The sequence below is a fragment of the Panicum hallii genome, chromosome 6 (assembly GCF_002211085.1).
Source record: "Panicum hallii strain FIL2 chromosome 6, PHallii_v3.1, whole genome shotgun sequence".
NCBI classification, from domain to species: domain Eukaryota; kingdom Viridiplantae; phylum Streptophyta; class Magnoliopsida; order Poales; family Poaceae; genus Panicum; species Panicum hallii.
The window spans coordinates 38,591,096-38,614,660 of NC_038047.1; the positions used below are offsets into that span (position 1 = coordinate 38,591,096).

Genomic DNA, 23,565 nt, shown 5'->3' on the forward strand with positions numbered 1-23,565 from the left:
AGCTAATTAATTACAATGACATATCATTTTAGTTTATTTCTCCTTCTAAATTATTTACGCAAAATGTTATTCTAACTTATTTTATCAATATTTTGGGTCGATCCAATGACGCAATATATATATATATATATAACTCGTATCCCTGAACGGAAGCAAGAACCAGACCGGAGCAAGAGAAGGAAAATTTTGGTTTTGTTCTTGATCGACTCTAAATCTAGTGTAGCAGTCAATACGTGAGGGTACGACGCTATCTTCCACAAGTATTTAAAACCTTGATATATACTCCCTCCGGTCAACAACAGTTGTTGACATGAGGACAGAGTAAATGAACACTAAAGAGGTGGTTGGTAGGCTGCATTACCTCTTAACCAGGCTTATGTAGTGCAGTTCATACGTGTTTAGTTGCCTGAGTAAAGGTGTTCGCCAAGCTTATGCTATGCAAAAGCACTTTTCGGGCAGCATAGCTGGAAACGTGATTCAATCTCGTTTATCTCTTATGCAGCCTGCACAAGCTATCGCTAGCCGAGGTGAAAGAATCGATTCACCGCGCAGACACTGAAACAATCTCGCGGTGATGCCTAAAGGGATGAACAGGCGCAACTGAAAAATCTAAAAAATCTTTGTAGCAATTAAATTAAATATATCGGAACTTCCAATACTGTGTAGAAAATTCCGACGGATCGGAACTTGTGACACTGGACGGGAACTTCCGATAAAACTAAAGTTTATGCGAAATTCAAAATTAAACTTGAAATTGCAGAACCTGACTGAATCAAAAGTTGCACAATGATACTAGGAGACTCATGCAGATGATCTTTGCAAGCACAACAACTCGAATACGTAGATCGACACAAAACAAACTCTAGGTGAACAAGAACTAAATAAATGCAATAAGCATAAGATATAAGATATTTATTCCTGAAGTTCACTTCCACTAAGGAATACAACTCTGTTGAGGAGCTCACAAAGAGCTGGGTCTTCCACTAACCATTTATCTCACTTGATCAACCACAAAGGAGAATTGAGTCACTTACTGTAAAATCCACAAAGGATAGGGTAATACAAACTTCCCGAGGCGCACACACATGAAAAGGCGCTCCACTGGTGACACCAAACCATCTAGAAACAAAGTTCAAGAGTAACAAACGCGAATCGAAGGATGAGGATAAAGTGCTCTTGAGATAAACTTAGGTGCCCTTTTGAAAGTGCATTTGGCCCCCCTAAGTGAGTTTTAGTGTAGATAACATACAAAATTAAGGAGCTAATGAGTTTATCGATTTATCGACTGGTTAAAATTCAATGAAATAAAAAAGAGCAAGAAAAGGACGCCAAATTTGCTTAAGGGCAGTGCTGGACTTGAAAGAAGATCTTTATTTATTTTATATTTTGAATTTGAGTATAGCAAACACCGTACTATTAAGAGGGATGCGAGGAGATGACTTGAAGATATCAAAGTGCTTATTTGAGATGTTAACCATCAAGAAGAGATATAAGATCACACACTTTGCATCTAAGTTTCTAATTATTTCAGTGTGTGTCGGAAGTTCCGACCCTATGTTGGAAGTTCCGACACTTGTAAGAAGTTACTGGTTTCTTCCGACAGGGGGTCCTTGGCCAGCTGATTTTAAATGGTCAGAAGTTCCGATCCTGTGTCGAAAGTTTCGACAATCACTTAACCAATGCACTAACGGCTAGCTTTTTGGGCTTAGATAATTATACTCCTCAGTCCCTCCTTTATGTGCTATTGACCTAACCCTAGACAAACAACTCTAAGAGCATTTACTACTCTTCCCAATCCCTCCTTGAGCTAATCCTTTAGTTAATTTGAGTTAGGGCTTGGATGAGAGCAAGATTGAGGTGTGAGACTCAACCATTTAAGTGAGAGGGTAATTTAAGTGAGAGGCCAACCAAGTTCATCTCAAGAGCACTTGAAGCATCCTCATCCTTCGATTCACGTTTGTTACTTTTGAAGCTTACTTCTAGACGGTTTGGTGTCGCCCGTGAAGCGTCCTCTCATGTGTATGCTGTAACACCCTAATGTAACTTTTCCCCAAATTTCAAAGAATTTATTTTGGCTCAAATGAATTTTCCAGGCTTTCTGTAAATTTTTGTTTGCATTTAAAGCAATTTATAACACAAGGAAATAAAATATATCATAGGATTAAATTGTTTGTGCATTCATGCTGCAGCATTGTTTTATCTATGTTGAGTTTATAGGTTTGAATTCAAATTGTATTTTGAATTCAACTAGATTTACTTGAATTAGTTGAGTATAGGAAAGAAGAAGAAAAGAAAAGGGGAAGGAAGCCAGCCCAAAACCCTTGGCCGGCCCACTCACCTCTCCCTCTCTCTTCTCCTCGGGCCTCCTCTCCCCTCCCTTCCTTTTCCCCCGCATGGGCCACGCGCCGGCCCACTTCCCTTCCCCCATCCCGAGCGCCCGCTCCTCTCCTTTCTTTCTCTGCCAGGACGGCCCCGCGTGTCAGCGCCCTCCCTCCCCCTTTCTCCTTTCTTCCCCGGCGTAACGTCCCCCTCCGAGATCTCCGGCGAGCTCCCTCGCCTCGGGCCCGCACGTCAATGGGACCGCCGCCGCCCTACAAAGAGCAGCCCCAACCCATCTGAACCCTAACCCTAGCTCCTGCGTCGCCCCGAGAACCTCCAACACCGCCGCCCCTTTCTTCCTCCGCCCGGTCACCTCGGCCTCGCCGTGGTCAAGCCACTCCACCCCGCCTCAGGCCGCCGCAACCCCCGTGCCCGCTCCCTCCCGCTATCCAGAAGCTGCCCGAGCCCAGCATTTGTGCCTCGAGCCCCTGCATCACCGGGAATTCGTGACGAAGCTGCCGCCAGTGAGCCGCTCCGCCCCCGCAATTCTTCATCGCCGGCGCTCCCCGAACCTCCCTAACCCCTCTGGCACCTTCACAGGACCTCCACGCATCGATCCCCGGTGACCAGTAGCCCGGAGAGCCTCGGCAACACCCCTCCTCGCGAGCACCGAACCATCTCCGCCGCAGGACCTCGCCGCCGGCCACCTTACACCGCAGCTCCGGCCTCCACAGCCCTCGGTGAGCTTCGCCTCTTTCCCCTGGTCCTTTTGCACCAGAAGTCGTAGTCTTTAGCTAACCGTAGCCCTGGAACGCCGAGCTCCGGCGAGTCCCGAGTCGCGCCGCCGCGGGTTTTGGCTGCCGGCGTCGCAGCGCCGCCCCCCTCCTTCCCTTCTGCCCTGTGCCGCTCGATCGGAGATGGACGCCGAGGATTAGAGCTAGGGCCGTTTGATCGGGACCGTGCGATCGAGATCCGGTGGTTCGGGTCAAGCGATACCGGTTCGAGTTGAGGGAGAGGCAGGGCCGTCCGATGTAGAACGGGCGATCTGGATTAGATCCGTTCAAGTATAGGTCGGGAGCGTGGGATCCAGATCCGACGGTCACCGTGCGCGCGTACCCCTTCGCTGTTAGGATCTAATCTGGGCCGTAGATGTTAGATCCGATGGCCAGGTTAAATCATACCGGTTCGGCCTTGATGTTTTGCTAAAGAGTCCCTGCCCTTTCGGGAAATCAACCCTCGGTCCACCCTTAGTTCAAAAATAATTACGGTTAGGTCCTGTTTTACTCGTTTAGACCCCTGAGCTCTCCAGTTTTCATACCCGCAGTCCATGCCGCGTGTTTTCACGTGCTAGCCCCTGTGTTTACCTTTTAATTATGTTTAAATCCTCGGTTTTTGTGCAGAACCCCTTAGAACCTCCAGTTTTCTTACAAATAGGTCCCTGGATCTTGTTTCAAGCGTAGTTTTCGCGTCTTAGCTCCGTTTTAGGTGTTCTTTATATCCACGCGATCGTTGTGGCGCGTAGAATAGCTTTAGACTAGTTTTGTGTGCTGTTCTACTATATTGATGTACTGTTTTCTTATAGTTTGCTATTGTTCGTACATGTGTGTATGTGTGGACCATGCTTGATGATCGTGAGCAGACGCGGAGCCTTTGGACGAGTACCAGGAGCAGCCATCCTCCGAGCAGTTCGAGCAGCAGCCGGGAGAGTACGAGGAAGGCAAGTATAACATGAACATCCTATCACTTTTAAATACAATTTCATACTGCATTTTAATTCGGTACGCCTATAAGGATTTCCTAGCCACCTCTATATCCTTTATATATATCCTTTGGGTTGCATTTTGGTTAGTTGTGCTAGGTTGCTGCGCTATAACACACTTGGCCTTTTTAATTAATCTTGCTAATGGTCTTATGCAACTTAATTCTGAGGGTGGCCCTCTGTGCTATGTGCTTGAGTGGCTCACGTCTCCTTAAAAGATGTTTTTGTAGAAACATGGTTTAGGGGGCCAGCACGGTGCTTAGTGCTTGGTTGGCCACTCTCCATAAGGACCGGTTCATAGAGCGACAACCTGGGACAACCGCGCAACCACAAGACTGGAATGGGACGGTCTTGACTTACTAATTAGGTCGTGTTGGTTCGGGAGTAACTTACCTGCGTGGGCAAAAGGGGTGGTAAGCTTCAATGGTCCCTGCTCCTCCGGCTTGGTCTGTGCTGTGTGTCTTGTACCCCCGGAGGTGGGCCCCATCGTCGCTGATCCAGAATTCTTAGCGGTTACACCTTACCAACGTGATCCTTTGTAACGGTCTCGTAGTGTGCTTGCTAGCCATCTCACCTACGGAAGTGTGATGAACAACTAGCGTAGCTCACGACTTGTGGGTAAAGTTGTGCAACCTCTCGAGAGTGTAAAACTGATATATCAGCTGTGCTCACAGTCATGAGTGGCCCAGATCCTCCTTTTGATTAGTGGGGTTATCAACCTTTGATTAGGGAGATTCCCCGGGTGGTTTTGGGTTGGATGGTTCTCAGTAGTTCTTAATTAACTTGATTAATTTCTTATGCAATTTGGGTTCATGGTAATTCATCCACTTGTAGTAATTAGCTTTAATAAAATTTGCCAAGATTAAAAGCTAATGCAGTTGAGTCAGCTAATCTTAGAGCCTCATACTTGTGTTATACTTGTTGAGTACGAGTTTGTACTCACACTTGCCTCTCCACTCTTCTGTTCTCTTGGATATTTTCGACTGCTGCTCAGTGCCCGGCAATGTGGAGGACTACGTCAGCGGCTTCGACGACTTCTAGGCGTTTGTCTCCCAGTCGATATCCCTGTGGCGCCCAGCTCTTCATGTATCTCTTTTACGCTTCCGCAACTCTTGAGCCGATTCTCGATTCGGTTGTAATAAAATAATTCATTTACGATTTATATTAATGTGATTCGTGATATGTGTTGTGATATCTTGATGATTCTGTTATATATATGCGTGACTTGATCCTGGCGCATATATGATTGCTCGATTTATGTTCTTTATAAATCGGGTGTGACATATGCGCCTCAAAAAGTTTGTGTTACCCTATGCTCCGTGGATTTCATAGCAAGTGACTCAATACTTCTTTGTGGTTGATTGAGTGAGGTAAAGGGTTAGTGGAAGATTCAGCTCTTTGTGAGCTCCTCAACGGAGACGTAGCTTTCTTAGTGGAACTAAACTTCAGGAACAAATCTCCTGTACCTTGTGCTTATTGCATTTATTTAGTTTTTATTGACCTAGAGTTTGTTTTATGCTGATCTACGTACTCGAGTTGTTGTGCTTGTAAAGATCACATGCAGAAGTCTCCTATATTATTATGCAACTTTTGATTCAGCCAGGTTCTGCAGTTTCAAGTTTAATTTTGAATTTCGTATAAAATTTAGTTTTGTCGGAAGTTCCGGTCCAATATTGGAAGTTCCGATATATTTAATTGCTACGAAGAATTTTTCAAGTTTTTCAAGTACGCATATTCACCCCCGTTTAGGCATCACAAAATTCTTTCATCTTTCACTTAAAAAGTTGAGTCTCACTGCTCAATCTTGCTCTCACCCAAACCCTAGCTCAAATCAACTAAAGTATTAGATCGAGGAGATATTGGGGAGGAGTAGTAAATGCTCTTGAAGTTGTTTGTCTCAAGTTAGGTCAGCAACAAATGAAGGAGGGGCTGAGAGGGTATAAATACCCGAGTCCCAAAAACTAACCGTTAGTGCACTGGTTAAGTGATTGTTGGAACTTCCGACATAGGGTTGTAACTTCCGACCATTTAAGAACGGCTGGCTGAGGACCCCTTGTCGGAAGAACCGTGCTACTTCCGACAAGTGTCGGAACTTCCGACCCGACACACACTGAACAGTCAGAAAACTAGGTGCACAAGTATGTGATTTTATTTCTCTCCTTGATGGTTAGCATCTCAAATAAGTATTTTGACATCTTTATGCTATCCATTTGCATCCGTGTTTTCTAAACTCGAATTCAAAATATAAAATAAATAAAGATCTTCTTTCAAGCTCAACACCATCCTATAAGTAAATTTGTAGTCTTTTCTTGCTCTTTTTCATTTTATTGAATTTTAACATATCCATAACTCGATAAACTCATTAGCTCCTTAATTTTGTATGTCATCAACATCAAAATCCACTTAGAGGGCCAAACGCACTTTCAAACACGCACCGCCCTGCTGCTCTCGTGCCGTCACCCTCTCATCTCTCGTTCCGCCTTCTCATGCAGTCGCACCTGTGGATGTGGATAGGGAATTTGTTGCTGTCGGTGAACCGAACAATGCCGGAACTCGTCAGCATGGAGGTCGAGGGCCTCAACGCATCGGCCCATAGGGTCCGCACCCACCGCCTTCTTGCTGCTGACCTGCTGTCGGCGTCGCCGTGGTTGAAGGAGACGAGGGACACCAGCTGGAGGCTGTGGCGCCTCCGCCATTGAAGAAGACGAGGGGCACCGGCTGGAGGCTGTGGTGCCGCCGCCTTCTTGCTCTGCCGGCGTCGCCGCAGAGGCAGAGAGAGAGAGAGAGGGGGGGGAATCGATCAGCTAAAATAGCCAACAGCAACATCACAGAGCAGCGACGACGAGGCGCCGCGATGGACAGCTAGGTGAGTGTCGCGGCGGCGGCACCCTACACCGACGGGGATGACAATGCGGACGCCGGCGTCGCCACAAGGTCTACGGGCGAGGTCGCAACAAAAGGTCTCGCTGCCAAATTTGAGCTCGAATTGAGTTCCTCCCACCAGGATCTAGCGAATTTACGCCTTAATTCCCGTCCTCACCTTCAGGATTGTTGAATCGCTGCATTGATTGCTGGAATCGCTAAGCATGAGCATCACTCTCTTCCCTGGTCTCTCTTGGTGAGTGGGGAGAACAAGAGAGCAGAGAAGGGATAGATGATAGGCGGTAACTTCACCTGTAACCAATGCATTGTCCTCATATTACATTGTACGGCCAAGCAAACAAAATCGTAACAATCCAAGCTATCTGGAGCCACCCGAACCAAACACGGACCTATTGTATTGCTCAAACCTGTTTTAAGGTGTGTTTGGTTCAGCTGTGAAAAAGCTGAACGCTGTTTGGTTGAAACTGCTGTGAAAAAGCTGAGAGTTGTTAACTAACCATTCTATTAATTCCCAAATATCAATTAGCCATTCCAGCTCTCAATTACATTAATTCTCAAATCTTAATTAACCATTCCATCTCTCAATTATATTAATTCCCAAATCTCAATTAGCCATTCTCAAATACATATCAAGGGGATGGGCGAGATTCGACGGCCTGCGAGTCAAGGAGCAAGCTCCGGCTGCTGCGGCGGTGTCGTGCGTTCCGTGCGTTCTGATGGGGAGAGTCGGGAGGGTGGAGAAAAGAACATGAGCGAATCGGTATCACTTAACGGATGGCACTTGCGGGTAATTTCAGCGACTTTCCATCGCCTCCAACGCTGTGAAAGCAGGTTCGACCTGCGGTGGAAATTGCACACGGAAACGCAGCTGCTTTTGAAAAAGCGGGTGTCGGCTGGACCTCCTTTGGTTCGGCTTCAGCGTTTTTAACGCAAACGCTGCCTGCCAACGCTAAACCAAACGGAGCCTTAGGGTCCGTTTGTTTCCGGGGTCTAAAGCCCGAAACATCTAAAGTTTAGAGGTCCGGCACCGAACCGGCCTCTAATCCGACCTCTAATTGCGCGAGTGTCCTTCCTTGTCCTTCCTTTAGAGGCCTGCGATTCTTTAGAGGGAGCGAGCACTCTAAAATTTTTTAGAGACCTCTAAGGGAAAACGAACACACCCTTAGACAAGCTTTGCATAACTCTTATCCAGGCTTGGGCTAGGCCAGGTAACCAATCACCACCTAAGGTATTTCACTTGTGCACTCGTTCTTCTGGATGTTTCATCTCTAGGCGTATGATAGGTGTAACCAAATATGCTATGCGTGCATGGTGGGCTAGTGGCACAGACTAGAGGCCAGCAAGGGGACAAGCAAAAGCTTCCGGAGGAAGACAAGGGTCTATTTCAACCCGGGTGACTATAAATTTTAATAATATTTAGATACTAATTAAAAATATTAAATATAGATTAATTATAAAATTAATTGTATAAATGGAGGCTAATTCATAAAATGAATCTATTAAACGTAAATAATCCATCATTAGCATATGTTTACTGTAGCACAATATGGTCAAATTATGAACTAATTAGTTTTAATAGATTCGTCTTAAAAATTAGCCTCCATCTGCGTAATTAGTTTTATAATTAATCTATATTTAATATTTTTAATTAGTACGGGCACTGAATTTAGATGGTGATCCAACCAGACCCCAACATGATAAAAACCGTCTCCGAAAATACGGGAGCAGTACATGTCGCTGTACTTGCCGGGACACCTCTGCGGGCAAGCAGGCAGGTGGTACCGCCGTACCGGTGCCGCGATAGGCTGCGAACGAAGCCGAAGCGCCGCCCAACGCGCCCCCGCGTCGTGCCGCGTCACCCCTTGGGAACGCCAGCCACACAGCGCCGTGGTCCGCGGCAGGCAACCGCCCGACGCCGAGCCACGCAGCGCAGAGGACCGAAAAGTAGAGGAACGGAAAGGAAACCAGCGGACGGGGACGAAAACCTCGTTCTCTTTCCGTTGCCTTCGTCGTCTTCCTCCTCCTCCCCCTCGTCTCCCCCGCCTCGGTGGGTCCGCTGCTCCCCGCCACGCGCCGGCCTCCTATTTAACCCCATCCCCCACGCCCCTGCTCCGCCACTCGCGCACCCATCACGCCCCCAACCACCCGCCTCCCTCCGGAGCCCTCAACGCCACTACCGCAGCAGCTTAAGCTGTCCCTCTGTGCCCCACGTGCCCTTGCGCTCCCGCCACAAGTCCGCTCACTCGCTCGCTCCGCCGGTGTTGACTGTGGTGGTAGCCTGGTAGGCAGGCGCGGCGGCCATGGCGCTGGCGGGGACGGGGGCGTTCGCGGAGATCCTCGACGGGGAGGTGTACAAGTACTACGCCGACGGGGAGTGGCGCGCCTCCGCCTCCGGCAAGTCCGTGGCCATCGTCAACCCCACCACCCGCAAGACTCAGTACAGGGTGCAAGGTGCGGGCTCTCGCTTGTGCTTGCGCTCCCCTGTTTTTTTGCATGCCCCTCCGGCTCGGCTCCGGCTCCAAGAACCTCGGGGAGCTAGTGGTAGTTCTGTGCTGCTGTCCCCTGGTTCGGGGAAAAGACGGTTGATGGGGACGACCCAAACGTGATACCGTCGAATTCCGTCGATGTTCACGAAGTTAACTTGGCCGAGGAGCGTCATTAATGGCTGCCTCCGCTATCACTTTCTTTAATTAAGCTGACCGCCTCTGATAGAGCCTCTTAGCTACTGCCCCCAAATAGTCACACTTTCCATGCTTAATTCTGCTGTCCCCCAGGGATTAGCGTTTAATATAGGCTTTGATAGTAGTTACTAGTTCAGTGTCTGTGTGAACGGCAAAGGAGTTAACCTCACAATCTGCTGTTTGGTCTCGGTCCTCTGCCTGTCCAGCATGCACCCAGGAGGAAGTGAACAAGGTGATGGAGGCGGCCAAGGTCGCGCAGAAGGCGTGGGCTCGGACGCCGCTGTGGAAGCGTGCCGAGCTCCTCCACAAGGCCGCCGCGATCCTGAAGGAGCACAAGGCGCCAATCGCCGAGTGCCTTGTCAAGGAGATTGCCAAGCCAGCCAAGGACGCTGTTTCTGAGGTCGCCAGCGGATGAAAATTCCTGATTGTGTTTTGTTCTGATACTTCAGTCAAGACTGCTAAGAAATGATAATGTCCTGTTGGGTTTGTTAATAGGTTGTGCGGTCTGGGGATTTGGTGTCGTACACAGCTGAGGAGGGTGTTCGAATACTGGGGGAGGGCAAGCTACTGGTTTCTGATAGCTTCCCCGGTAATGAGCGGAACAAGTACTGTTTAAGCTCCAAGGTATAGCTGTAAAGTACTCTTATTTTGCTGGACATGCCCCATTGTTCATATACCATGTTTTATTCAGAAACGTTATGCAGGAACTAAGCTAAGTTAATGTTCATCATACTAATTGATCTAACCAATAAAAAAGCTTGAAATGGGCAATAAATTTTTAATTTGTACTGCAGTGTGTCGACTCTAATACAGCGATAAATATGCAGCTTGTTGTATTTTATTGACATGCAAAGGAGGATGGAATATTCTTCGGATGCTGTTGGCAACTCTTGCTGATTCCTTTTACTTTGTTTTGCTTTTTCATTGCTGATGTCATTGCCATGCTGTAGTTGCTCGCGTTTTGTATTTTCTCCTAGTGTGATGTGTGTTGGTTCCTTGTCGATCCTATTTTCCCTGTGTCATTGATTTTGTGTCTCGGCCAAACTCAACTTGGGCATGGATCTGCCTGACTCGACTGTAAATATACCAAATCGGGTGGAAATTGGTCAGATTTAGCCATAGCTCAAAGGAAACATAGGATCAAACAAGTGACGACTAGTATCGTGCCTTGAGCTGGGATTCTGATAACTTCTGTTAAATGGTTGGTTGCTGCTAATTTGCAAATCTTGCCATGGATTGAATCATCCATTAACATCAGATTGATAGTTTTTTTTTTGCAAGCCTTGCAAAACTATAAAAACCATAGTCTATTACTAGTGCAGTCACTTCATTGTTATTTGTTCAACCTGAGTAATTGAGCTGCTTGTTCCTCAGTGTATTATTGAAATCATTGAGGCTGTTGCTTTATGAAGGGATCTTTTCGCCTTTACTTTCTAAACCAACTTGCTGACCCTTGTGACCACTTTACATTCAGTTATGTTTGTTTGGATGTAACTCCAAACACCATACATTCAGTTATGGACTCCACCCCATACATTCACTTATGGAGTCAACACCAGACTTTCAGTTATGGGCTCCATAACCCAACAATATTGTTGCTGAACATGAATTTACAGATGTTAAACTGTAGCACCCAACATCCATGCATTCAGTAGAAATCAACAATTCTGGTACTTTTGTCTTTAGACAAGTTGTAAATGTTATAGCTGCTAAGTTGCCTATTGGTTATCCCTGAACAGTAGTGGACGCTACCAATATTGTTTCCTTCCGTACCTAATATATCATCCTGTTCATGTAGATACCCCTTGGAGTAGTTTTGGCAATCCCGCCATTCAACTATCCTGTCAACCTAGCAGTTTCTAAGATTGGTCCAGCACTAATAGCTGGCAATTCTCTTGTGCTCAAGCCTCCAACTCAGGTATGTGATTACTTTTAGTTAACCTTTATCTCCTTCCTGACTCCTGAGTGTGAAGGTAATGCCTTTTGAAGTAAAAAAAATGCTTATACGACGTACTATTGTTCAATAGGGTGCAGTGGCTGCACTTCATATGGTACACTGCTTCCACCTGGCTGGTTTCCCAAAAGGCTTAATTAGTTGTGTGACTGGGAAGGGTTCTGAAATAGGTGATTTTCTTACAATGCATCCTGGAGTCAACTGCATTAGGTAAGTATCAGCAGCGCTTGTTGACAGTTGATATCTTCAGTTTCAGTGAGACAACCTTATTTGTTTCTTTGCTTCTTAGTTTTACTGGAGGTGATACTGGTATAGCCATTTCAAAGAAGGCTGGAATGGTCCCTCTTCAGATGGAGCTTGGAGGGAAAGATGCTTGCATTGTGCTAGAGGATGCAGATCTCGATTTAGTTGCTGCAAATATAGTAAAGGGTGGCTTCTCGTACAGGTACTGAATAATGATGTCTGACAATTATAGAGCAAAATACACATTTATTTCACCACTTCATTTGATCCATCGGACACTCAGACTTGTCGAACTCTGCTCATCAACATTCCTTAGAAGCGTGAAAGTAACTATTGGAAGTTAATAAAAGCTTTTAGCTAACACAACATGGCATGTTGTATCCAAGTTGGTGTCATAAACACAAGATAGTGTATCTTCACATTCTTGGTTTCCATGCACCAATTCTTATGTTACGACTTTCAAAAGATTGAGTAAATGTATTACTATTATTGTTTCAATGGAGACCAGTGTTACTTCTGACGTGAATAACATACTCTCCCATTTTTGTTACTCCTTGATATTGTACTCAAATATATTTTTATCACAGTGGCCAGAGGTGCACTGCTGTGAAAGTAGTGCTGATCATGGAATCAATAGCTGATGCCGTGGTAGAGAAGGTTAACGCGAAGTTGGCAAAACTGAAAGTTGGGCCACCTGAGGACGACTCTGATATCACCCCAGTTGTAACAGAATCCTCAGCCAACTTCATTGAAGGCCTGGTGATGGATGCAAAGGAGAAAGGAGCAACCTTCTGTCAGGAATACAGAAGAGAGGGCAACCTCATCTGGCCGTTGCTGCTGGATCATGTCCGTCCTGACATGAGGATCGCTTGGGAAGAACCTTTTGGCCCCGTATTGCCTGTAATCAGGATCAACTCAGTTGAGGAGGGCATCCACCATTGCAACGCCAGCAACTTCGGCCTGCAGGTTTTTCCCTTCTCCCCTCCCCATTAGCACTTTAGCAGTACCATTACCATTATCCGGCATCTTCATCTGATTGTTTGTGCATGACCTGTTTCAGGGATGTGTTTTCACAAGAGACATCAACAAGGCAATCCTGATCAGTGATGCCATGGAGACTGGGACCGTTCAGATCAATTCTGCACCGGCTCGTGGACCTGACCATTTCCCCTTCCAGGTACTTGCTATCACAATTACAGTGGATTTGGAACAACCTGCTGTGACCATCAATTTGCGCCAAGAGGTTAATTTGCTCCAGGTGTTTCTAATCTTATGTTTTCTATGTATTGCAGGGTCTGAAGGACAGTGGCATTGGATCCCAGGGGATAACTAACAGCATAAACATGATGACCAAGGTGAAGAGCACTGTCATAAACCTGCCATCACCATCCTACACCATGGGCTGAGATGTTCATGTAGAGGGGAGGAGTATGTTTCATAACCGCAAGAGCACCATGTAGAGAATTCAAAAATGTTCCATAGCCACGTGAAATTTGTATGCTATTTGCACTTCAGTTCTGCCTGTACCAGATCTTTTGCATGAAGAATAAAGTGCGTTAAAAGTACTTTATCCTGATGCTTTTTCACCACGAAAATTTGTCTAGATGCTATTTACATTGCTGGGCAAGACCAAATGAAAAGGGTGCATGCTACTGACAGCGCGATGAAGTAACAAAGAGAAGGATAACAATAACTATTAAAAATCAGCAAACTTGCAAGGAGTTGCCTGCGGACTTTTGGGAACTTCTCGTTGAAACACGCTAGCGTATCTATATCATGATATACATATGTATTAGAGAACCATACAAATGCTTCATGTTTGCAAATCTGTGTAAATACTCCTCTAACAAGACGTAAAATCGAGAAAAATTGGCATTATTTTTCAGCAACCTTTCAGAAACAATTGTTTTTCCTTTTCTGCAGCACAATTTGGCATAGTAATTCGGTCAAAATTTGGGGGTGTGCATCAATGGTGTTAGGAAGTGTCTTCTAAGTCATTGTATTGTTCGCCTGGCCAATGATACTCTAGTCAACAGTAGTAATGGCTTCATGCATAATCTGGCATGAACTTCCGAAGGAATTTGATTGGTTGGGATTCCTCAGGTGCGAGCTCGTCGAATGGGACATAGTATCTCTCCTTGTCGTACACATGGCATCTAGTCAGTATCGTCTTCATCAATCGCCAATTCCAGTTGGCTTCATTGACATACTGCAAGCAGAAGGCATCAAGAGAAAATGAGGCGCAAAGAATCAGAGAGATGCACAGAGTTAGGAGAAATTCAAAGTACCTTGCCCCAGTTCTGTTTGATGGAGTCATAGGCAGCACGGAGGTTATAACTTGGGATTCTTGGAGAAATATGGTGTGGGACATGCACATTTATGTCATGGCAAAGGATCTCTATCCTGTAAAACTCAATTGGTCAGATAAAATTCGATTCAAGAGGAGACATGTTCCCATGATAATTTCACTAGATGAGATTGATTAGATTAGCTCAAACAGAACAAAATTGGCACTTAAGCAACCATGATTCCTTTATCACAAAATATCCAAACAGCATTCTGTACTTGAGCTGAAACTTCACTGAACTATTTGTCTTTGTGAATAATTCTAAATTATAAACTAAGGCAATGTACAATTCCATTGTCAAATAACTTTGTTAAAATAACACAGGGTTGATGGTTTACAAGCTCGTTTGGCACATCCTACCAAATACTATCTTTAATTTTGGCAAAGTATCTTAAATTTTGAAGGCAAGATGAAATGGCAAATTATGATCAGTGTCACTTTGTTGGCAACATTTTCAAATTTCAATCACTTCCTGTTCAATAAGAATTATAATGGAAAACCTTTTGCGTTCCTATTTCCTACCATTGTTATCTCGATACGAGTCACATATGTCCAGTAAATAAAAGTTGCTCTTAGTGTGAATGCAATGCAATTGAAAAACGCACCATTGAGGGTAGCTACAATGAACTGTGCCATTTAATTGAGCTTGTGCAGCATTCCACTCTTCAGAGGATTTGAATGGTATATGGGGAGCCGTGTGATGTACCATTGTAAAAGTGCTCATCTGAAGAGGATCATTTAAAAGATTAGTAAAAGTATACTTTCAATATACAAAGTACTAGATAACACAGGTATTTATAGTTTCGGACACCGATAATTAGCATTTTAACTATGCACATTTCACTCTGTCCATGCAGTTAATGCCAGGATACCAAAATGTCATCTGGTTTACCACTGGAATTTAATCCATGTTATTACAATAAATCTAACCTATGTTCTGATCAATTTTTCGCAGGGGTTTCCAAAAATGTCATGAATGAGCTAGTTCCTGGCAAATCCTGTTGCTAGTTTCTGATTCTCAACACTATAGCTATAAAGAAGCTCTAATAACTAAACAACTGCATATAAATAAACATTCTAATCTGAATGCCAAAAGAATAAGCAATGGCTGCTGGGATACAAAAGCCAGCAAATACTTTTATAAGTTGTGCAAAAGGACACCTCTTTCTAGACCATCTGATGCACTCCGCCGAACAGTAATTTATAATTGTTAAGTATGAATAATTGAATTCGCATGACTTCTCCACTTAAATTTTATAAAATTGTATAAAAAGAGTCCAAGAATATGATAATTATTGCCATGGACTTTGACGTCATGTAGATTTCAACAAATGAAGGTGACAGTAAATAGGAAATGTTAGATATTATAAAACACTATATTAGAGTTCAAGAGCATGCCAACAGTTACCATGGACTTGGACTCAACATATATCTCAACAATGATGGGGGGAATAAGGAATTTTACCCAAAAATGATAAACCATCCATGGCATAAACCAGAACTTAAACCATCCAGCCAGTCCTGATTTGAGAATGATCAAAGGCCATCCAATCGCCATGAATGCAAACACACATGCTAAGCTTATCTTAACCCTTGGAACTTCATTTGGTCTGAATTTTTTTAGATCAAAGTGCCAAATCAACCTGAGAGACAGTAGACCAATAGTTAACAGAAATATTGTATAATGGAGCAGTTCGTCCTGCAATACAGAAAAGATTGAGAAAGAAATACCAGTGAGCAATAGACATCCATGGCCTGATAGGGCCATAGCCAAAAATAATAGCCTTCCTCAGAAAAGGTGATGATTCAATTTCCTTTTGCCAAACAGGTTGCCACGCGGTATCTTCTATCAACCTGGACATTATGCAAAAGGCAAATATTCCGAATGACAAATTAGGTCCTAGCTGGAAATTTTCCAGGCTTTCATGTTAAAATGTGAGTACACAATTTCATCCATATTCCCACAGATAATACAAAATATTAAAGAGTTCTATAAGTTACACTGTAATATACAAATAATCTGCAGTATATCTGTGATCTGTGCATGGTGAATATCAAAGAACCAGTATAGGATTATATATGATACAGGAGTATCTATGAAGCTGCTCATCTGACATTGCCCGGAATTAACTGAAAGTTATATAAACCTTCCAGTGGAAATTCAAAAACTGGAAAAAAATTGAGTCCATGTGAAGTGCAATAATAAAAGCAGAACAGGTAATAGGATGCTGCATGAGTACAGTATGATGAATTCTTGTTACGACACAAGGCATGAAGGAAACACTTCTAGAAGGAAGTAGCAGTTATAGTACTTGAACTCCGAAGAGCATTTCAGGATCAAGATATTATTGGAGATTAACATACAAGGAGGTATGTACATACATATTTGTCTTGGCATGATGTCGGTCATGCTTGAATCTCCACGGTTCATAAGGATATATCAATGGCATGAATGCTAAGGTTCCAACGATATCTTCCACTAACTTATTCCTTGAAAATGATTTGTGAGCGCAATCATGACCTATGACAAAAAACTTTACAAAAACATCAATTAGAATGTGGAGAAACCACCGAGACACAAATACGAGCACATTCACACACAAGGTTTAGAGAGCAAGGGAGGGAGCTAACCCCGGTCACTGCTGTGCCAGTCCAAGCCCAAGCCAAGGGAAGAAGATACCATGGAGATTTTGCAATGAAAAATAGACCCAGTGCGTAAGAAGTAACTGATATTAAAACTGATGTCCAAGCCTTTACATCATTGATTTCAAATACCTAGCAATAGCCAAATTTACATAAGAATTTGTGCAAATAGAACATCAAAAGCATGCTGGTGTTGGCAGCTGGCACCTCTTTAGGTAGAGTATCCATGACGTCTTTAAGAGTGACGCTATCTGGTAGTTCTTCTCCAATTTGTGTGAAACCAAAATCTTCGGCCATTTGAATCCTTTTTTCCTCATCATCTAATATTGGTGGAGCAACAGGCAGTACTGCTGCTTGCAAGCCTCCTCTTTGCTTCGATGGTAAAAAATGGTGGTAGCTTCTTCTGTTATATACAACATCTCTCTTCACAAATAAATTACCTGATGAAAATAAGAATATAACACCTTCATAGGGAAAGCTGTTGAATGGAAATGAGGAAGATAACAATTCTCACTAAGATAAACTCCAATGAGCCAAACAACGAGCCAAGTTATCTACGTCCATGGTATAATTTATTGGCTTTAAACTTTAATACCTCATCCTGCCTTAATACAATAAATTCTCAGGATGCAAATTACATCGCAATTTATAAATTTGCATTAGCACAGACTATGGAATTGGAATTCAATTGCAAATTATGGCATAGACAGACCCTAGACCCTGTCTCAAGAGCTGCCGAATTGTGAAACTGGTATCTCAAGACTTCACCGTCTCTGGTCAAGTCCTAGTCTATTGCAGGCAACCTAAAGGCTAAAACCACGAGAATGCCTACATTTTGAGTTTACACAGCCTACCAATGCAGAATCCACTACCACACGACACCACAAGCCAGTCCTGACTCCTGAATTCCCAACAGTTAGTCAGCTACACGAGCAGAAGCGTACCTGCCGGAGCTCCAGCGGTTGCTCTCCGTGGCAGCAATCTACTGGACGGCACCTGAACATCAGCAACCAAAGCAGGGTAAGCGCCTCGAAGGAGTTAGAGCGAACAAGCGGTGGGCATTGTAATTTCGAACGGGTCCAGGCAGTGAAGCACGCATTCTGAAAAAATTGGCATGTACTAGTATGAGAGACAGCGGAGAGCGCCGTCCTCCTCCTACCCGCAGGGAGGGGAGCTGCAGCACGAGGCCGGCGGAGACGCCGCTCGCCGTCGCCATCCCCCCTCTCCGTGGCGTGGCGGCGAGGAGCGCGGCGCGGGGCGGTGGTGACTGGTGACTGGCGACTGGCGAGAGCTGCGGACACCGGTTTGGATGGACGGGGTGCGGTGCGGGCGGCTTTGGCTGGCTGAGAGAGGCTGAGGCGAGCGCACGCCGCGGGCCGCAGCGATGGGACCGGTCGGCTCGGTCCAGCTGCGCCGCGGGCCTGCCGCTGCGCCACAGCCACACGCCGCGCCGGCCGGTGCGCGCCGCGCAGGCGATTGGGGAAGAGGAAAAGGACAGGCGGCGCAGCCTGGGCTCGGGCTGGAGTTGTGGGTCCCCCGGGAAGTCGGCGATGGCGACGTCAGGGTGTTTACCACCGTCGGTCAGGCCCATGATGTCGGCCGGTGTGGGTGGGTGGGTGGGTGGGTGGGTGGTCGTCGAGCCGGGCTGACGGTGGGAGGGCCGCAGCGCGCGCCTGGTGGAGGTGGGATCTGGGCCTGTTTGAGAGGATGACGGGCCTCGCAGTGGACTGGACTACCGGGCGCGATGAGAGAAGGCGGCCTGCGAGGTGTGCGCAAGGCCGAAACGTCGTCACAGCCAGGCCCGCAGTAGATTTCTGCAGTGATAACAAGATCGTAATAAAAAAAAGATCGATACGACACGGCCTGTCTGGCGAGTGGCGAGCCATCATATCTGCCAACCGGACAATGGGTATGGTTGAAAAGGGACGGGAACGGGAAGAAAACACCCGCTTCTGTTACCATATTTTCTGATCGAAAATGGGAGCGGGAGCGGGACAGCCGGAAGCGGGAGCGGGAGCGGGAGCGGATAGCTGGTTATACGATAACGGATAAATACGAACGGAAATATAACAGAAACGATCGAGAATCTGGAGGTTAAGCAGGGATCATAGTGGGCTGCGGGCAGTGGCTAGCAGCGCAGGCTTGCATCCCAGCAATCCGGCATGACACACAATAATATAGCTACACAAGCACAAAAGTCAATAATCCATCAGCAGTAGTTCATTACACAGTCGATAAGAGAATTAGACAAACAAGTTTACTGTCACAATTCCACATGACCAAACAACAAACTATAGGTTCACAACTATTACATTACAAGAGTAGTCCACAAAGCACAAGTTCTGAAATAGTTCATCAATCAACATAGCATTAAAGTAGCATCAGATTTCTTTCACAGCTCACCATCTTCATTCATTACATCTGGATCACTTTATGCTTCTGCATCCTATATTTTTCAACACATATATTCATGACTAGGACTAACAGGAATGGTCTCTGGAGGTTTCAGATCATCCACGATTGAAGGAATATATTTAGAATCTGAAAAAACAAAAAGAAAGATCAGTACATATGAATTAGTACATTACATATTTTTGGAACATTCTAATTAAACAGCAGGTTTTAGTAATTTTTTTAAAGCCTTTATCCAATCTTTGGTGCAGATCAATGCTTGCACCATCTCAGGGTCAAGACGATTACAATAAGGATCAATAACTCGACCTACACCACTAAAGTAGACTCGGAAACAACTGTTGACACTTGTATAGCCATCATATCACAAGCAATTTGTGACAAAATAGGATACTTGGTTGTTTCATTCTTCCGGTATGCTAAAATATTAAATAAATTTTGCTTCAAAAGTGACTCTGCCATGTACTTATCCAACTTATTTGAGCCACTTCCATTAGTCCCACAATCATCATATAAGAACTTCTCAAGTTCAGTATCTTGGTTTTCAAATAAAGAATTTGTTGGGCTGACATGTTCATTTGTATTGATATCACTCCTTGAAGAAGCAGGTTGAGAGCTAGCATAAAACTGATACAAGTTCTTCAAAATACTAACAAACTCATCAAGCCGAATCTAATAATAATCACCATAGAATTTTCTCATGTAGAATTCAACAAGTTTCTTCTTACACCTTGGATCAAGGAAGCATGCAACAGCAAGACTCATACTAGAACAGCTCCAATATTTCTCAAACTTTTTACTCATAGAAATTGCTATTTGCCTAATAGTCAAATCTGCACCAACACACCATTTATCCCGCAGCTCCTTTATCTCAAAAAATGATTGGCAGTAGGATATGAGGTACCAGAAAGCAATTCAGTAAGATCAAAAGATTTCTTCAAGCACTGAAACACTTTGACAGCCATGGCCCGTTCACTCTCTGAAGGAGAAATCTTACCATACTTACAGCGGTTCGATGCCTTGAGCCTATGAAAGCAGGCTTGTAGTGCAACAAATCCCTTAGCATCAAATAGGTGGAGTTCCACCTTGTTGAAACATCAAGTTGAATGGCTTTTGATGTATCTAGCTCACACTCAGCAGCACGTTTCATGAGCTCCTCCTATTGCAAAGGAGAGCTCTTCACAGTTACTGCCAATGCTTTAATTTTGTCAAGTGCTTTTAAAATAACAGGTAGCCCATCTCATGCAACCAGGTTAAGTATGTAATGCACATCTAATATGAAAAAAATATCCCATCACAAACTAAAGAAGCATTGCCATTCTCTCTAAGATCATCAATAATATCAGTGACTGCCACTAGGTTACTTGATGCATTGTCTAAAGTTAAGGCAAATAAATTTTTCTCAACAAACCACTTAACCATCACTTCGGTAAAGAACTCTGCCAACTTATGACCAGTATGCCGACCCTCTACATGAAAGAAACCCACAATCCTCTTCTGAATATGCCACTCATCATCAACCCAATGCAAGGTCGTACACATGTATCCTTTATTTTGACAAGATGTCCACATGTCCATGGTGGCACTAAAATGGCTAGGGACTGTTTTCAAGTATGCATATAACTTCTCCTTTTCTTCTAAATATATGTCCATTATATCCTTTCTAGCAGTGATCCTAGATTTCAATGGGAAGCTAGGGCGCAAGGACTTGATGAATTCCACAAAGTAGTCATGCTCAACAATATTAAATGGATACTCATGCATTATTGTTGCCAAATAGAGCGTTTTCACACTAGCTTCTTGATCATACTTGTACGGCTGAAAAGTAGTTACATTTTTCCCATGATCCTTTTCTGCCTTGAGTTGCAGCTGCCCTTTGACAATATTATGTGCTGACTTTAGATGGTTCCTAAATCCGGTAGTGCCATAGTTGCACTCAGCTCTATACCTCTGCTTGCATCTTGGGAATTTACAGTAGCCCCACAACTGCTCATACTTCTTTCCATCCACCTCAACTATCTCTATTTTCTTGTTAAAGTATTTTCACACAATAAATGTGCACTTTTTCAGCCTCTTTGTTATCCCCTGAACTTCCTCTCTCTCTCTCCCTCTCCCTCATCATCATCTTCAAGAGCAATAATATCTACAGTAGGTACAACACCTTGATCTTGTGTTTGCTGTGTGTTTGTGTCACTACCATCAACCCCGAGAATAGATCCTTGTGTTGGTGTAGGTACAATACCTTGATCTTGTGTTTGCTGTGTGTTTGTGTCACTACCATCAACCCTAAGAACAGATCCTTGTGTTGGTGTTCCACTGCCACTGTCAAGACCAACTACTTGATTTGCATTGTCATTCTTGGCTGCTGAAGATGAAGCCACCTATCATTCGTGCAACCAAAACAACTTCTAATAATTAGAATGGTACTGTAAGGATTAAACAACTTGTACTGCTCATCACTCATAAGCTCATGAGACTTTGACTATGAGGGGAGACTGGCATGAGAGTACCTGAAGCAGATGCGCAGCCGCTGCTGCTGCCTTTAATAGAAGATGGTGGTGGCAACGGTGATGGGAGCAATCTTCCGAATGACGACCCCAAGCCTAGGTGCTTCTATGAGGGTACAGAGCCAGCGCAGCGTCCTGCTCCTGCTCCTCCAGCGCGCGACATGGGAAGCGACAACGGGCAGGCGTCGGGGCCTTGGGGGCTCGGGGCGGTCGGGCGGCGGGCGGCGGGGGCCCTCGATGGAGAGCGGCAGCCGGTTGCCGGCGCGGACAGCGAGCGGCCGGCGAGCCGCAGCCGATGGCGGGCATCGGGGCCTTGGGGGCTCGGGGCAGTCGGGCGGCGGCCGGCGGGGGCTCGGGATGGAGGGCGACGGCCGGCGAGCAGCAGCCGATGGCGGCCGGCCGGCGGGCAGCGGCTGGATGGGGAGACGCGGTCGAGTGGCCGTGATTGCGCGAGCAGCTGATGGCGGGCGGCCGTGCGTGCCGCGGTTCTGGGGCTCTAGGCTGCGGCTGGGGGATGGGGAGTTGGAGACTCGGGTCTGAACTGGTGGAGTGGTGGTAGTGTAGTTAGGGTTTGCTTTTGGGCTAAATGGGCCTTTGCGGGGTTACTGCCGTAGCCTTGCTGCGCTTAACCGGGCTGAAATGCAAGCGGGATGAAAATGGGATTATCCCGGCTGAAAATGAGATACCGGAAATATGGGCGGAATACCCTCTCTCCTGTTTTCGGTCTCAGTCTCGGATAATCCCGTCCCGATTCCCGTCCCGTTACCGGTATGTTCCGGAAATATGAAAACGGGCGGGATAAAAACGGTATATGGGACGGCACGGCACGGGATTTATGCCGTCCGTTTTCAACGGGTGACCACGCCATCTCGGGCACGAGCTTCTCTGTCTCGGATCAAACGGCGCTGATCGACCCCATGGGGATGACCAGTCGCTCAACCGGCAGTATCTGTTCATCCTGTATCGGTGTACGGGCACGGGCGAGCCGGCGGCGCTCGTGTGGCCGCCGCCGCCTGCCGATCGATGCCGCCATGACATCCCACTCTCTATTCGTGCGCGAAATCGCGCCCGGGGAGCGATGCTACGTCGCCCTTTGCCGCGGCCGTCCGATCGCGGCGATCAGTCCGTCCGTAGGCAGGCAGCCAGTCGCGTGGAAAATTTTAGAAACACCCTCCACATTTTTCGGAATCAACCCGCAGTCCACGGACGCCATCCAGGCACAGTAACCGCTCTCGTTTTTCTTACGAAAAACACCCTAACGTTCAAAATATTCCAACGCGAAGAAGAGAAAATTCGAGAACGGCGCCACTTTTGTAGAGAACCGCTTGCCGTAGCTTTCTCATAAACCCCCCTCCTTCGTTCGCTCCAGACGGGGTTCGAATCTCGGCCTGCTTCGGTCTTCCAATTTTCCCTTACATCTTTTTTCCCCTACTCTCGCTCAGCATCCGCATACGCCGTCGCTGCGCCGCCGCCACCACAATTCTACCGCCGCCTCCTCCCTGTTCTTGACTATGCCCTCCCTTGCCGCACCCACCTCGTCCTCCCTGCCGCCCTGGCGCTCCCGATGGCTCATGCAGCGCCGCCGCTACCTTGCGGTCCTCCCTCGACTTCTTCCGCTCCCTGGTGCGCGGCCGCCGCACGGCCCTGCTTCTGGATGAGTACAGACGGGGCGTCGCGTCTAGATGAGTACAGACGGGGGGCAGCGAGCCCACCTCGCTGATGCGATCCTGCTTCTGGATCTCTAACCGCCGCTCCATGAACTTGCGGTAGTTGCCGGCGTGGCGAGGAGGCGCACGTCGGCGGCGACGGTGAGCCTC

The 23,565-nt window shown here is 45.9% G+C and overlaps 2 protein-coding genes and 2 long non-coding RNA genes across 7 annotated transcripts; 1 reads left to right on the top strand and 3 right to left on the bottom strand.

Annotated features, from left to right (window-relative positions):
* Positions 1 to 6,987: 6,987 nt before the first annotated feature.
* On the bottom strand, positions 6,988 to 7,376 carry LOC112896235. The gene is made up of 3 exons (XR_003229395.1): positions 7,351 to 7,376; positions 7,119 to 7,252; positions 6,988 to 7,044 (listed from the first exon to the last, which is right to left on the bottom strand). It is a non-coding gene; the product is annotated as an uncharacterized LOC112896235 (long non-coding RNA).
* A 1,739-nt stretch (positions 7,377 to 9,115) lies between these two features.
* Positions 9,116 to 13,415, top strand: LOC112896719 (NADP-dependent glyceraldehyde-3-phosphate dehydrogenase). Its single transcript, XM_025964830.1, has 9 exons — positions 9,116 to 9,412; positions 9,849 to 10,042; positions 10,138 to 10,266; positions 11,441 to 11,560; positions 11,670 to 11,806; positions 11,886 to 12,041; positions 12,427 to 12,805; positions 12,900 to 13,016; positions 13,132 to 13,415. The coding sequence occupies exons 1-9, from the start codon at positions 9,262 to 9,264 to the stop codon at positions 13,243 to 13,245; spliced, it is 1,497 nt and encodes a 498-aa protein (XP_025820615.1). The 5' UTR covers positions 9,116 to 9,261; the 3' UTR covers positions 13,246 to 13,415.
* A 149-nt stretch (positions 13,416 to 13,564) lies between these two features.
* On the bottom strand, positions 13,565 to 18,174 carry LOC112896720 (omega-6 fatty acid desaturase, chloroplastic). The gene is made up of 10 exons (XM_025964832.1): positions 17,989 to 18,174; positions 17,774 to 17,825; positions 17,037 to 17,269; positions 16,818 to 16,961; positions 16,569 to 16,720; positions 15,918 to 16,040; positions 15,652 to 15,829; positions 14,792 to 14,910; positions 14,128 to 14,242; positions 13,565 to 14,048 (listed from the first exon to the last, which is right to left on the bottom strand). The coding sequence occupies exons 1-10, from the start codon at positions 18,043 to 18,045 to the stop codon at positions 13,887 to 13,889; spliced, it is 1,335 nt and encodes a 444-aa protein (XP_025820617.1). The 5' UTR covers positions 18,046 to 18,174; the 3' UTR covers positions 13,565 to 13,886.
* An 833-nt stretch (positions 18,175 to 19,007) lies between these two features.
* Positions 19,008 to 22,284, bottom strand: LOC112898517. Of its 4 annotated transcripts, none has more exons than XR_003229843.1 (3): positions 21,752 to 22,284; positions 19,972 to 21,622; positions 19,008 to 19,370 (listed from the first exon to the last, which is right to left on the bottom strand). It is a non-coding gene; the product is annotated as an uncharacterized LOC112898517 (long non-coding RNA). The 4 variants fall into 4 exon arrangements; XR_003229842.1 differs by having other exon boundaries at positions 19,928 to 21,622; XR_003229841.1 differs by having other exon boundaries at positions 20,239 to 21,622; positions 21,752 to 22,282.
* Between the last annotated feature and the right edge of the window lie 1,281 nt (positions 22,285 to 23,565).

What these genes read in the sequence shown, in the direction of transcription:
- LOC112896719 (XM_025964830.1), top strand. Translation starts at nt 9,262, where the DNA reads ATGGCGCTGGCGGGGACGGGGGCGTTCGCGGAGATCCTCGACGGGGAG. An exon ending in CCTGGAGTCAACTGCATTAG is followed by an intron (nt 11,807 to 11,885) that starts GTAAGTATCAGC and finishes TTTGCTTCTTAG; the next exon opens with TTTTACTGGAGGTGATACTG. An exon ending in CTGACCATTTCCCCTTCCAG is followed by an intron (nt 13,017 to 13,131) that starts GTACTTGCTATC and finishes TATGTATTGCAG; the next exon opens with GGTCTGAAGGACAGTGGCAT.
- LOC112896720 (XM_025964832.1), bottom strand. Translation starts at nt 18,045, where the DNA reads ATGGCGACGGCGAGCGGCGTCTCCGCCGGCCTCGTGCTGCAGCTCCCC. An exon ending in CTGGCACAGCAGTGACCGGG is followed by an intron (nt 16,721 to 16,817) that starts GTTAGCTCCCTC and finishes GTTTTTGTAAAG; the next exon opens with TTTTTTGTCATAGGTCATGA. An exon ending in CATTGTAGCTACCCTCAATG is followed by an intron (nt 14,243 to 14,791) that starts GTGCGTTTTTCA and finishes TGAGTTTTACAG; the next exon opens with GATAGAGATCCTTTGCCATG.